Here is a 14,932-nt window from a genome sequence, read left to right as displayed (position 1 = left end):
AAGTAGGTTTATGCTCAATTGGCGACAGACACACAAACTACCAAATGATATATTTGCCCAGCGGTGATTTTTTTCATATACAAATTTATTTATCAGTGTTACAAGTAGGTTTACATTAACTCCTTGATCCGGCGCCTGTTCGGGTACACTGAGGGGGAATTTAGCATGGCCAATGCTCCCTAACCAGCACGTCTTTCGGACTGTGGGAGGAAACCCACGCAGACACGGGGAGAACGTGCAGAGTCCACACAGACAGTGACCCAAGCTGGGAATCGAACCCAGGTCCCTGGTGCTGTGAGGCAGCAGTGCTAACCACTGTGCCACCGTACCGCTCCAATGGAGTAATATTCAATACAAATATTAAAATATGATTCGCCTGCAAAACGGAAACAAACTCGGTGCAAAGATTGAGTGCGCTCTATTGTGATTGCAATGAGGTATCATGTTCATAGAATCCCTACAGTGCAGAAGGAGGCCATTCAGCCCATCGAGCCTGCACCGACAGAGTACCTTATCCAAGACCTATATCCATAACCCACATATCTACCCCGCTAATTCCCCCTAACCTATATATTTTGGGACACTAAGGGGCAATTTAGCATGGCCAATCCACCTAACCTGCACATAGAATCCCTACAGTGCAGAAGGAGGCCATTTGTCCCATCGAGGCTGCACTGGCCACAATCCCACCTAGCCCTATCACCATAACCCCATGCATTTACCCTAGCTTGTCCCCCTGACACTAAGGGGCAATTCAGCATGGCCAATCCACCTAACCCGCACATCTTTCGACTGTGGGAGGAAATTGGAACGCCCGGAGTAAACCCATGCAGACACGGGGAGGATGTGCAAACTCCACACAGTGACCCAAGCCAGGAATTGAACACGGGTCCCTGGCACTGTGAGGCAGCAGTGCTAACATAGAAACATAGAAACCCTACAGTGCAGAAGGAGGCCATTCGGCCCATCGAGTCTGCACCGACCACAATCCCACCCAGGCCCTACCCCCACATATTTACCCGCCAATCCCTCTAATCTACGCATCTCAGGACTCTAAGGGGCAATTTTTAACCTGGCCAATCAACCTAACCTGCACATCTTTGGACTGTGGGAGGAAACCGGAGCATCCGAGGGAAACCCACGCAGACACGAGGAGAATGTGCAAACTCCACACAGACAGTGACCCGAGCCGGGAATCGAACCCAGACCCTGGAGCTGTGAAGCAGCAGTGCTAACCACTGTGCTACCGTGCCACCCCTAACCACCGTGCCACCCATTAAGGGGGCAATTGAACTTCATTTTACGTGGCCCGTCTGTTGTTGGGGTTGGCAAATCAGCTGATTGGCCAAGTGGCCTTTACATTTCAGCCGCAAACTTTATCCAGGGCAGAATGAACTGTCTGGGCTGAAATAAGATTAAAGGTGGTGTGTGGGGACTGAGGTTTGTGTTTGAATGAGCTGCCCTGTCACTCTTTGCCTAGTTTTTCCATCGCAGTTTATTTTTTCACGGGTTGGCAGCTCCCTGAGACAGCTCCACGGCGGCTGACCCTCTGAGGGGCACATTGGAAATGCCAGCCTACCCTTATCTCAGTGCGCGCCCTCAACCTGTCCTCCCCGGCAGCCTTTCCCAACGCAGGTTTCACATTGGCTCCCCACTCATTTGCCAGCTGGGGTGAAATTGCGTTCCGGGGCGGACCACGGCACATTGTGCGCCCTCTCCCAGGCCCACGTGTACACGCCCGATGGACGAAAGATCCAAGCCATGGAGACTGAATAGCAAGAGTCCAGGTGTGTTTGGTGCTATGGATATATTTTAGAAATTTGCTACGTCAACCATTGGAAAACAAGGGAAATGTTGGTAAAAGCGGATCCCTGGAGGATTAAATGGAACCATTAAATGCACTCAATTATAAAATGGATTCCACAAGAGTTAAGCTTGATGGGATGAATGGCCTTTTCCCATTCAACAATTTTCATGTTCTTAACATTGCAGTGCGTAAGTGAGCAAAGATTATTATGACAGGCCAAAGAGGAAATACTCGCCAATTTCTACAGATGCACCATAGAAAGCATTCTTTCTGGTTGTATCACAGCTTGGTGTGGCTCCTGCTCTGCCCAAGACCGCAAGAAACTACAAAAGGTCATGAACGTTGCCCAATCCATCACTCAAACCAGCCTCCCATCCATTGACTCTGTCGACACTTCCCGCTGCCTCGGCAAAGCAGCCAGCATAATCAAGGACCCCACACACCCCGGACATTCTCTCATCCACCTTCTTTGTTGCTTTCTGTCTCTTGCTATTCACTGATTTGAATGGTGAGCTAAGAGCGAGGTGACAATTTTGCGAAGTGAATGTTAGAGTGGCACATCTCAGACAGCAACATTTTGGATTTCTGCATTTTTAACACGCATTTAGCCCTTGTCTGAATTTTGTTGCAGCAATTGGGCACTAACAACAGCGAGGGGTTGGTGAGGCAGGGGGGACAGGGAGGTGGTGGGGGAAGCCAGCCCAGCCATTATTTTAACAGTAATGTTTCGGCCTGCAAGAAGATCCGTGAAAGAGGAAGTCGATTATCTCACATACCAAAACCAACTTTGGGATCCTTCTTCAGATTTACAAAAACGATCTCCCTCTCAGCAATAGTCAGCTCAGCGTCCGATTTATTTCCCAAAGTACCTGCGAATAAAAGATGCATGTGAGCTTCCAGAAAGAAAGCAATGCCAACCCGTGCCACGCTGCAATTAGGATTAAGAAGCATTCACCAGCTAAGGATATCGGGCGCGATCTTACCGGCTGCACACGCCACGCTCTCGCTGCAGCGAGGTTGGAGAATTTAGTGCCCAGCTGAAGCTCCATTCACTGCAGCGAGATGGGAAAATCCTGCGTGTTGAACAGCGGTAACGTTCTGACCATCGCAACTCTGGTCTCCTGTGCCTCCTGCATGCCATTATGTTTCACCCTTCATGGCTGTGCCTTCAACCAGCCAGGCTCTCAACTCTGGAGTTCCATCCATAACCACTCCTCCACTCTCCCTCATTTAAGCTACTCTGCAATCTCTGTATCCCAATCTCCCCTCCTTTGACTTGGTGCTGAGTGTTCCCTGACTATGCTCCAAGGTGAAGTTTGGGATGTTTGATGGTGCTAAGTGAATGCAAGGTGTTGTAGCCTTTTTGTAAATGCGACTTGGGTGTCACCAGCTGGGGCAGCATTTATTGCCAATCCCTAGTTGCCCTTGAGGGGGCAGTTAAGAGTCAACCACATTGCTGTGGATCTGGAGTCACATGTAGACCAGACCGGGTAAGGGTGGCAGATTTCCTTCCCTAAAGGTGGCACAGTGGTCAGCACTGCTGCCTCACAGTGCCAGGGTCCCAGGTTCAATTCTGGCCTCGGGTCACCGTCTGTGTGGAGTTTGCATGTTCTCCTCATGTCTGCTTGGGTTTCCTCCGGGTGCTCCGGTTTCCTCCCACAGTCCAAAGATGTGCAGGTTAGGTGGATTGGCCATGCTAAATTGGCCCTAGTGTTAGGAAGACTAGCTAGGGCAAATATACGGGGTTACGGGGATAGGGCCTGGGTGAGATTGTGGTCGGTACAGACTCGATGGACCAATGGCCTCCTTCTGTACTGTAGGGATTCCATGGATTCTATGGACATTAGTGAACCAGATGGGTTTTTACGACAATCAGTGGTTTCATGGTCATCAGTAGATTCTTAATTCCAGATTTTTTTTATTGAGTTCAAATTCCACCATCTGCCGTGGCGGGATTCGAACCCGGGTCCCCAGGACATTACCCTGAACCTGTGGATTACTAGCCCAGCGACAATATCACTAGGCCATCGCCTCCCCTCCCCCCGCCCACCATCATTGGGCCTTTATTTGTGGGAGAGTATCCCGTGGTGAGGGAAGTGATCAGACAAAATCTTGGTAAGAGGTGGGTTTAAAGGATAGAGAAAAACACATGAAGAGGAAGAAAGCATTATGGAGGGAATTCCAGAGCTTAGGATAGTTGAAGGCATGGCCTCCCAATGATGGAAAAAAAGAATTGGGGTTTGGCAGAAGCGGGAACCAGAGAATCACTGAGTTCTTGTAAAGTTGGAGGAGGTTACAGGGATAGCGAGGACAAGGCCACTGAGGAATTTGAACATGACCATCAGTGGCGTAGTGGTATTGTCGTTGGACTAGTAATCCAGAGACCCAGGCTAATGCCCTGGAGACCCAGGTTCAAATCCCACCACGGCAGATGGTGAAATTTGAATTCAATAAAAATCTGGAATTAAAAGTCTAATGATGACCATGAAAACATTGTCGATTGTGGCAAAAAGCCCATCTGGTTCACTAATGTCCCTTTAGGGAAGGAAATCTGCAGTCCTTACCTGGTCTGGCCTACACGTGACTCCACACCTGAGGGTCAGTTGAGAGTCAACCACATTGCTGTGGCTCTGGAGTCACATGTAGACCAGACCGAGTAAGGACGGCAGATTTCCTTCCCTAAAGTGAACCACATAGGTTTTTCTGACAATCAACAATGGTTTCATGGTCATCAGTAGACTTTCAGTTCCAGATTTTTTTTTATTGAATTCAAATTTCACCATCTGTCATTGTGAGATTTGAACTTGGGTCATAGAATCCCTACAGGGCAAAGGAAGGCCATTCGGCCCATCGAGCCTGCACCAACCACAATCCCACCCAGGCCCTATCCCTTTAACCCATGTATTTACCCTTCTAATCCCCTGACACTGAGGGGCATTTAACCCGCACATCTTTGGACGTGGAAGGAAACTGGAGCACCTGCAGGAAACCCACACAGACACGGGGAGAACGTGCAAACTCCAAACAGACAGTGACCCGAGGCCGGAATTGAACCTGGGTCCCCGGTGCTGTGAGGCAGCCATGCTAATCACTGTGCCATCATGCTGCCCTGGATCCCCAGAGCATTAGTCTGGGTCCCTGGATTACTAGTCCGGTGGCAATACCACTAAGCCACCACCTCCCCTTAGTTGTCGTGAGTGAGAGGAGCAGCCTTGGAGCAATGCACCTGAAAATGTGGACCACAGAGGAGTCCCTGACGCTCGTGGCCCTGGATGAAATCCGGGTGGACCTGGATCAGCACCCAGCACAGGGGAGTGGGATAGCTTAGCTCGAGGGTGGGATAGCTCAGCTCGAAGGCTTTCCTCTGCTCCCTGAGCGGCCTCTCGTTGACTTTAGTCAGTGACTGCTCGGAGGCCTTGCAGCCCAAGCCCTGCCCTCAGCCGCAAGCTCAGGCATTCCCATCCACTCGAGAAATTGGAAGAAATTCCCTGGATGTCGGATAAGCAGCCAGTTAGTCTGGCAAAGGTGGAGGGATTGAGAGGGGCTGTGGTGGGCGGAGGTTGTGGTGTTTTCAGTGCATGTGTGAAAACTAAGGCTGTGTCTCTGGGCACTGCCACTGAGGGGCAGCACGTGGAAGGGAAATAGGAGGGGGGGGGGGGGGGGGCAAGGATAGATCCTTGGGGGATACCGTGGGTGCAGGAACAGGAAGAGGAACCAGAGCAAGGAATTCTCTGACTACCATTAGATAGTTAAAGACAGAATCAGGTGAGAACCAGTCCCACCCGTTAGGGGGCGGTGGAGAGGTCAAGCATGTCAAAGGCCACAGAAAGGTTGGGAAAGGTAAGGGGGGGTTATCTTTGCTCGGTCACATTGGATATCTCATAGGTGTGATAGGTGAGCAGAACCGATTAGCACTGCTGCCTCACAGTGTCAGGGACCCGGGTTCGATTCCCGACTTGGGTGACTGTGCGGAGACTGCACATTCTCCCCGTGTCTGCGTGGGTTTCCTCCGGGTGCTCCGGTTTCCTCCCACAGTCGAAAAGACGTGCTGGTTAGATGCATTGGCCATGCTAAATTCTCCCTCAGGGTTACCCGAACAGGCGCCGGAGTGTGGCGACTAGGGGATTTTCACAGTAACTCCATTGCAGTGTTAATATAAGCCTACTTGTGACTAATAAATAAACTTTAACTTTAAAAAAAATTCAAGAGATCACTGACAGGCTTACCCGGTCTGGCCTACATGTGACTCCAAACCCGCAGCAGTGGGGGCTGACTCTGAGCCAATGAGCAGGCCATTCAGTTCAGGAGGGCAATCAGGAATGAGCAATAAATGCTCAGTGACATCCAGCCAGTGACACCCACGTCCCATGAACGATGAACAAAATAGATAACTTTGCAAGAAAATTCGTGGAAGCAGACACAAGCACGAACAATTAGCAGCTATATTCCATTCCACACAACTTTGATTCATAGCAGCTTTTTCCATTTTGATTCAACTTTGATTCATAGCGTGCAAGCTTTTGAAACATTGAGAATGTTTCCAACATTCACACAAAGAATAACACCCCAGGATAATTTTACCAAGTGGCACCTGCATGGATGCAGCCAAGATTCTAAACGATTCTACATTGAGATTGCGGGCATGGTGCCAATGTACACTCCCAACAGATGGTTCACCCAGCCGGGGTCTGATCAGAGAATTAGTCCCCTCCCTCAGTCCTCAGCGGGTAGCATGAGTTGGGTTTGAGACAATGTTCTTTTACGTTCTCCCCGCCCCCATTCTGAACTTACCAATCAGGCCATTTTGGTCTGGGGTCACGTTCCGCAGGCCCAGACACCTGCAGCTGTCCGTCGAGAAGGGGAGGATTTCTGACTGAGGTACGGCATCTGTTGTGCTGCGGAAGAGAGACAGCCTCTGATTATCCGGACTCTCACCCAGCGAGCATGCATTCAGAATGAACCAGGGCTTGTCCGATAGAGTGCCGCGTCTGGTCAAAAGACCTGGGGTCGTACAAACCTCCGCGAGTCACGGTAATCTGATCCCTTCCGCACCCGGCTAACTGCTTCGTTTTTACTCATTCTTACAACCCTTCAAGATGTGGACAGGCACTCCATTGCAATTTAAAATTAAGTTAGATAAGGGTTGGCATGTTGACACAGTGGTTAGCACTGCTGCCTCACAGCGCCAGGGACCCGGGTTCAAATCCAGCCTTGGGTCACTGTCTGTGCGGAGTTTGCACATTCTCCCCGTGTCTGCGTGGGTTTCCTCCGGGTGCTCCGGTTTCCTCCCACAGTCCGAAAGATGTGCTAATTAGGTGGATTGGCCGTGCTAAATTGCCTCTTTGTGTCCAAAGATGTGTGGGTTAGGGGGATTGGCCATGCTCAATTGCCCCTTTGTGTCCAAAGATGTGTGGGTTAGGGGGATTGGCCATGCTCAATTGCCCCTTTGTGTCCAAAGATGTGTGGGTTAGGGGGATTGGCCATGCTAAATTCTGCCTTAGTGTGAGGGAAATTAGCAGGGTATATACGTGGGGTTATGGGGGCAGGGTCTGGGTGGGATTGTTGGTGCCAGCTCGATGGGCTGAATGGCCTCTTTCTGCACTGTAAGGATGCTATGATTCTAACAAAGAGAGTTAAGTCCTGTCTCAATCTACCTCACTCCCCTCTAAAGGGTTTATAGATATTTTTTGATTATTACACTTAACAATTCTCTGTTTAGTTGCTTCCTTTTAAGGATTAACATGTACAGAGAAGGGATTCGTGCCCATGTGATTATCCCTTACAATAAATCCTCTGTGATCCGCATGTCCTGCATTCTAAATATCAACCGAGTTGATAATGTTTCACATATTGACTGAAGTTATGGAAAATTAGTGGCAGGAATCTTCCCAAAAATGCACAAGAATGTTTGTCCAGGAGAGAAAAACAGTGTGAAGCTTGCGGGCTGTCCAGCCTTCTCTTCTTGCCGGATCGAACAGCACTCTGCAATTTCAATGGGGGGTAGAGGGCTAAGAAAGCCAGCAATGCTGGGAATCCTGAGATCGGGTGTACTGCCAGAGTGCCGGGGGGGCAATGCCCGGGCATGTCCGTTACCACCCGGTGGCCATATTTTACCTGTGGCATGGTCACCTCGACTGGCTTTCGATTTTGAAGACCAGCAGTGATTCATACCGGCGTGACATCTCACTGGCAGGGTGGGAAGGTACGATGAGGGTGGACGTAGCAGTGTCAGGCCCGTTACTGTAATGTTAATTCATGCAAATCAGGCCCACGCCCTTCCTGGGCAGGAACCTGGAGTCAACGGGACTGTTAAATAACCGTCAGTGACCTGCTGGGTTCCTGTAAGGTGCTCTAACGCTACAAACCTCTGAGATATCTGCAATCCTCGAACTCTGGCCTCCCCTACTGGTGGCTGGACCTTCAGCTGCCTAAGGCCACAAGCTCTGGAACTCTCTCTCTCTAAATCTCTCCACCTCAATAAACCTCCTTTGATCATCCAACCTAACGTCTCCTGATGTGTCTCTTTGTTTGATAATACTCCTTTGAAGCATCTTGAGATGTTCTTTGTTCTTTCATGAATAGGATGGGAATGGAAGGATACGGACTCCGTGAGTGCATACGGTTTTAGTTGAGGCAGGCATTATGATCAGTGCAGGTTTGGAGGGCCGTAAGGCCTGTTCCTGTGCTCTACTGTTCTTTGTTTTTTCAGTTTCATCATCTTCAATACAAATTTATGAATGCTGTATGGATATGGTTTTTTTCTGATAATGCCGCATACTCTTTCAAAGGTGTTAACATCCACCCACTGAATACGTCACACACTACGGGTGGCGCAGTGGTTAGCACTGCAGCCTCACAGCGTCAGGGACCCGGGTTCGATTCCCGGCTTGGGTCACTGTCTGTGCGGAGTCTGCACATTCTCCCCGTGTCTGCGTGAGTTTCCTCCGGGTGCTCCAGTTTCCTCCCAAGACCTTAAGACGTGCTGGTTAGGGTGCATTGGCCGTGCTAAATTCTCCCTCAGTGTGTCCGAACAGACGCCAGAATGTAGTGACTAGGGGATTTTCACAGTAATTTCATTGCAGTGTTAATGTCAGCCTACTTGTGACTCGAATAAATAAACTTTATTCAGCAAAGGAATTGTCCGTCGCTTCACACAGCAGTGATAGAATCTCTATTAGTTTGTTTTCTTCCCCTCCGCTGGTACAAAGCAATATTTTTAACACCTTTCCTTTAAACTGTTGCTAAGCCCCAATCTAATGGATTCAAAGGAATTCATGGATAATATGTGTTGTTGATGGTCTTCTGGTATTGCTTCACGCATGCAAAAACACCAATGAGCCATGAATTTATATTTTTATTCATGGTTTGTGGGCGTCACTGGCGAGTCCAGCATTTATTGCCCATTCCTAATTGCCCCTGAGAAGGTGGTAGCGAGTTGTCACCTTGAACCGCTGCCGTCCATGTGGTGTAGGTGCACATGATGTGGAGATGCCGGCGTTGGACTGGGGTAAACACAGTAAGAGTTTTAACAACACCAGGTTAAAGTCCAACAGGTTTATTTGGTAGCAAATGCCACTAGCTTTCGGAGCGCTGCTCCTTCATCAGATGGAGTGAAAAATCCACTCCATCTGACGAAGGAGCAACGCTCCGAAAGCTAATGGTATTTGCTACCAAATAAACCTGTTGGACTTTAACCTGGTGTTGTTAAAACTCTTACTGTAGGTGCACCCACAGTGCTGTTAGGAAGGATATTCCTGGATTTTGACCCAGCGACAGTGAAGGAACGACGACATAATTCCAAGTTGGGATGATTTAAAATGAAAAGTTTATTTATTAGTGTCACAAGTAGGCTCATATTAACGCTACAATGCAATTACTGTGAAAATCCCCTAGTCGCCACATTCCGGCGCCTGCTCGGGTAACACTGAGGGAGAATTTAGCACCTAACCAACACGTCTTTTAGACTGTGGGAGGAAACCAGAGCACCTGGAGGAAACCCACGCAAACACGGGGAGAATGTGCCGACTCCGCACAGACAGTGACCCAAGGCTGGGAATCGAACCCGGGTCCCTGGCGCTGTGAGGCAGCAGTGCTGACCACTGTGCCACCGTGCCACCCTTAAGATGGACAGTGACTTGGAGGGGGAGTTTCAATCACTGATGTTATGTCTGAAATTAAGTGTTTCTCCAATTTCCCCACGGACATTTCCTACACAGCTAATACCACTTTCCAAATATTTATTAGTTCATTCATCTTTCCTCTCACCGTGACCTGCTGCACATTTGTTTCAGAGTGCTGATCAATGCTTTATCCTTGTGAAATTAATTGCAGCAGAATTGCAACAAGACAGTGTGAATTTGATGACTGGGGCACTGAGTGGGGTTTGAGGAGCAGTGTCTGTGATCGCACGCAGCACCAATATCAAACAATGCAATCACAAACAAGGCTGTGTACTCCATCATCAGGGAGGAGAAGTGGAGGAGCAAAGATCGTTTATCTTCCTCAAGCACACAGATAACAAAACGCATGTCAGAAGTTAATCCATTCACCAAACAACCTCCAGATAAACGAGCCGGCGATAACTGCGTGTTATCTACAATATCCCACTCCCCGTTCAATTCGATTCGATTTCAGTTCACATTGGAGAATTCAGATAGCATCAATGCAAACATAGAATCCTACAGTGCAGGAGGAGGCCATTCGGCCCATCAGGTCTGTGCCGGACACAATCCCACCCAGGCCCTATCCGCATAACCCCATGCATTTACCCCAGCTAGTTCCCCCGACACCAAGGGGCAATTTAGCACGGCCAATCCACCTAACCCGCACATCTTTGGACTGTGGGAGGAAACCCACACAGACACGGGGAGAATGTGCAAACGCCACCCAGACGGTGACCCAAGCCGGGAATCGAACTCGGGTCGCTGGCACCGTGAGGCAGCAGTGCTAACCACTGTGCCACCGTGCCACTCCAACATCGCTTGGAGGCAGACACAAACGGAGTTTGCCTCAAGGGTGTCTCCAACAACCAATATTTTCTATCATAGCATGGCCATTTAGTGTGGCACTTGGTGCTAGGGTGGGAAATAGTCCTGTTGAGCTGGGGACATAAGTGGGATGGGACAGACTAGATTACTCTGCAGAAAGTCAGTATGGACTCAATGGGCTGAATGACCACCTACTCTGTCATTATAAGGCTCATAGACCAGGAATGGGCACTACACAGGGTGGCACAGTGGTTAGCACTGCTGCCTCACAACACCAGGGACCCGGGTTCGATTCCCGGCTTGGGTCACTGTCTGTGCGGAGTCTGCATGTTTTCCCCGTGTCTGCGTGAGTTTCCTCCGGGTGCTCCAGTTTCCTCCCACAGTCTGGAAGGCATGCTGGTTAGGTGCTAAATTCTCCCTCAGTGTAACCCGAACAGGTGCCGGAGTGTGGCGACTGGGGGATTTTCACAGTAACTTCATTGCAGTGTTAATGTAAGCCTACTTGCGACACTAATAAATAAACTTTAAAGTTACATGACCGAATCACAGACACACACCTCGGTTTGAGTGCCAAGGTGGCTCAGTATTTGCCCGACTTCCCGAGCGAAACCTACCTCCACATGTTGTTGCAACCTCCGCACCCTGCCATGGCCATGGCTGCCGTGAGATTGTCGCAGGACTTGCTCAGAGCTCCAATCGACGCTGCGTCCATGTGAGGACGGCTCAGCATCGTCTCCGAACGGGAAATATTGCGCATCTCCTCGAATCGTCTGCGCCGAGCACATCTGGTCTCACTGGGAGCCACGGAGGTAAAAACATGTTCCTCTGCGGGGAAACAAAGGGAACAGACAATACTATTAGAGCAGAAATAGGCTGATTTAACTTTGAAATAAGAATAACTACATCCCAAAACAGAGTCGGGTAATACCAACACATAATAAATTCATCTTGAAGACTTTCTTTTCTTTATTTGTTTATGGGATGTGGGCATCACTGACAAGGCTAGCGTTTGTTGCCCCTGCTTTGCTAGGGTCATTTCAGAGGGGCTGTTAAAAGTCATTGCTGTGGGTCATGAGAACATAAGAACTAGGAGCAGGAGTAGGCCATCTGGCCCCTCGAGCCTGCTCCGCCATTCAATAAGATCATGGCTGACCTTTTCGTGGACTCGGCTCCACTTACCCGCCCGCTCACCATAACCCTTAATTCCTTTACTGTTCAAAATTTATCTATCCTTGCCTTAAAAACATTCAATGAGGTAACCTCAACTGCTTCACTGGGCAGGGTATTCCACAGATTCACAACCCTTTGTGTGAAGAAGTTCCTCCTCAACTCAGTCCTAAATCTGCTTCCCCTTATTTTGAGGTCATGCCCCCTAGTTCTAGTTTCGATAAGATCCCCCCCTCATTCTTCTAAATTCCAATTAGTATAGTCCCAGTCTGGAGTCACACGTAAGCCAAACCAAATAAAGGTGGCATAGTGGTTAGCATTGCTGCCTCACAGCGCCAGGGACCAGGGTTCAATTCCGGCCTTGGGTCACTGTCTATGCGGAGTCTGCACATTTTCCCCGTGTCTGCGTGAGTTTCCTCCGGGTGCTCCGGTTTCCTCCCAAATTCCAAAGATTTGCAGGTTAGGTGGATTGGTCATGCTAAATTGCCCCTTAGTGTCTCAAGATGCATCGATTAGATGGACTGGCCATGGGTTGATAGGGTTGGGGAAAAGGCTCTGGGTAAGATACTCAGTCAGAGAGTCGGTACAGACCTGACAGGCTGAATGGTCTTCTTCTGCATTGTAAGGATTCTATGACCAGGTTAGGATGGCAGATTTCCTTCCCTAAAGGGCATTAGTGAACCAGATGGGTTTTTATGACAATGGATGATAGTTTCATGCTCACCATTACTAAGACTAGCTTTATATCTGAAGGTTACCAATTGAATTTATATTCCACCAGCTGTCATGGTGGGATTTGAACCCACATCCCTCAAAAGAGTAGACTGGAACTCTGGGTTACTAGTTCGGTGACATTACCAATACGCCACTGTGGTAGCATGGCCCCTTTAATGGGCAATCCTTCGCGGGCCATGTGACCGAGCTGGAGTCAATGGAGTGCAAGTGCGTGAATCTGTGCCTATTGGGAGCGAGGGTGCGCAATCCCGGGCTGGGGTTGCAGTTGGAGCCAGGGTGTTGTTAGGAGTAGACCTGTATTGTTTTGCTGTTAAACCCATCACTGTATATAATTTTTCTCAATCAATAAATCCTTTAGTTTATTACTTGCCACATTGGGTCATCTCCAGTTACTACAGCCACCATCACCCCTGGCCATGACATGTGAAGTAACCTAGTCTGGCCTCCATGTGACTCCAGATCCACAGCAACGTGGTTGACTCTTAAATGCCTTCCGTGATGGACAATAAATGCTGGTCCAGACAACAATTGTTTCCTCAGAAGGAACTCTTCAAAATTGCAGATACGAAAATACAACAAAGCTTACTCCAATTTACAAATCAAAGAAAGGGTTTAATAGAGAAATATAGGGCCCGATTTTACCATACCGAAAACGGGCGCTAAAACGTGGTAAAGTCGGGCGTGAGGCCATTAACACGATCCACGCCCGCATCGGCGCAGATGCCCACTTTACCGAGGCCCGGGAATGGCCACGATCCAATTCGTGCTCGAAACGAGCGCAACGGCGATTTAAATGTATTTGCATGCATTTAAATTGAATTAATGAACTGCCCGCCCAACTTTATTAGCATTTCCCCCCTTACCATCGCGTTCGCCGATCCGGAATCGCGCCGAAATGGAGCTGCTAAATAAAAATCTGTTTCGGACGCTCCAGCTTCTGAAGAGGTAAGTTCAGAGCTTCCAATGGCTCTCTGACTCAGATCGGTGGTGCGGGGGGAGAAGGGCCTAATCATTCTCTGGTGAGGGAGTGGGGAGGGAGGAGGAGGAGGCGGGTCAGATGTACCTCTGGATGGGGTGGGGGGGGTGCGGGGAGGGAAGCCAGATCATTCTCTGCGGGGGTGGGGGGGGGGGGAGGAGTGAGGCATCCCCCCCCCCCCAACCAAATGTATCTCTGGTGGGTGGAGGGGGAGGCCTGATCGCTCATTGGGGGGGGGGGGGTGGGAGGTCAGATGGATCTCTGGTGGGGGGGTTGGGGGATGCAGGGGGGTCTGCTGCCACTCTGTGGGCCATCGGTGGGGGGGGGGAAGGGGTCACGATTGGTCTGGGTAGCGGGGAGGGGTGGGTGGATAAGGGGGACAGTGATATCTGTGGGGGCCATCGCTCCTGTTTTTCGCTCCCGGGCCGCTTTCTCTGCTTTTCTGACATGGACGCGCTTTTTCAAATTTTTTCCTAACTGCGCATGCGCAGTTCAGAGCTCCAATCGTTTCGGGCGCATGCTAAGCCCCGCCCACAGCATGATTCAGACCCGCGATTATTTTTTCAGGCTGAGTGCATCGGGGGGTGGGGGGGGGGGGGGTGGCGGGGGGTACCTGAAAGCAGATTTCCAAGTCGGATCTGAATTGTGCCCAGATTCAGCACTTAGAACGAAAATGGTAAAATCGGGCCCATCATTACTCCAAACTTGGGTCCTCGCCCTGGGCCAATCCAAGCTCACCCACAATTCTACACAGGTTCCTATTTATCGTGAATCAGCTGGTCAGCTGACTATTACATCACTCTGTAATCGGTTCCATGGTTTACTGGGTCAGCTGACCCTTACATCTTGTTCCCATTGGTCACATTGTATCCAACACAAAGTTACCACCGGTTACATACTAACAACAATGTCCTCATCCCATGAAAGAATAAATAAAAAAAGGATGTGAATAATAGGGGCACAGGACAACGGAGAATGGGACTAACTAAGCTGCTCTTGCACAGAAAGGCGCTTTGAGAATGTGAAGGAGAAGGTGGACAAATGTGAACTTGTCCACTTGCACAGGAAGAACAGAAAAACAGTACACTATTTAAATGGAGAAAGATTGCAGAACTCAAGTGGTGCAGAGGGATCTGGGTGTCCTAATACATCAATCGCAAAAAGTTAGAATGCAGGTACAGCACGTGATTAGGAAGACAAACAAAATGTTGCCATCTATTGCAAAGTGAATGGAATATAAAAATCCAGATGTTTTACTGC

At 49.4% G+C, this 14,932-nt stretch overlaps 1 protein-coding gene across 1 annotated transcript in view; it reads right to left on the bottom strand.

The window, feature by feature from the left end:
• ptpn20 (protein tyrosine phosphatase non-receptor type 20) overlaps positions 1 to 14,932 on the bottom strand; it is a 322,568-nt gene that overhangs the window by 125,765 nt on the left and 181,871 nt on the right. Inside the window, exon 16 of the mRNA XM_078199281.1 lies at positions 2,584 to 2,676. Coding sequence (XP_078055407.1) covers positions 2,584 to 2,676 — 93 coding nt within the window. The remainder of the gene's footprint in view (positions 1 to 2,583; positions 2,677 to 14,932) is intronic.

Source organism: Mustelus asterias, chromosome 28, assembly GCF_964213995.1.
Source record: "Mustelus asterias chromosome 28, sMusAst1.hap1.1, whole genome shotgun sequence".
NCBI classification, from domain to species: Eukaryota; Metazoa; Chordata; class Chondrichthyes; order Carcharhiniformes; family Triakidae; genus Mustelus; species Mustelus asterias.
The sequence above is the reverse complement of the archived record's forward strand: the minus strand, read 5'-3'. Positions and strand labels throughout refer to the sequence as shown.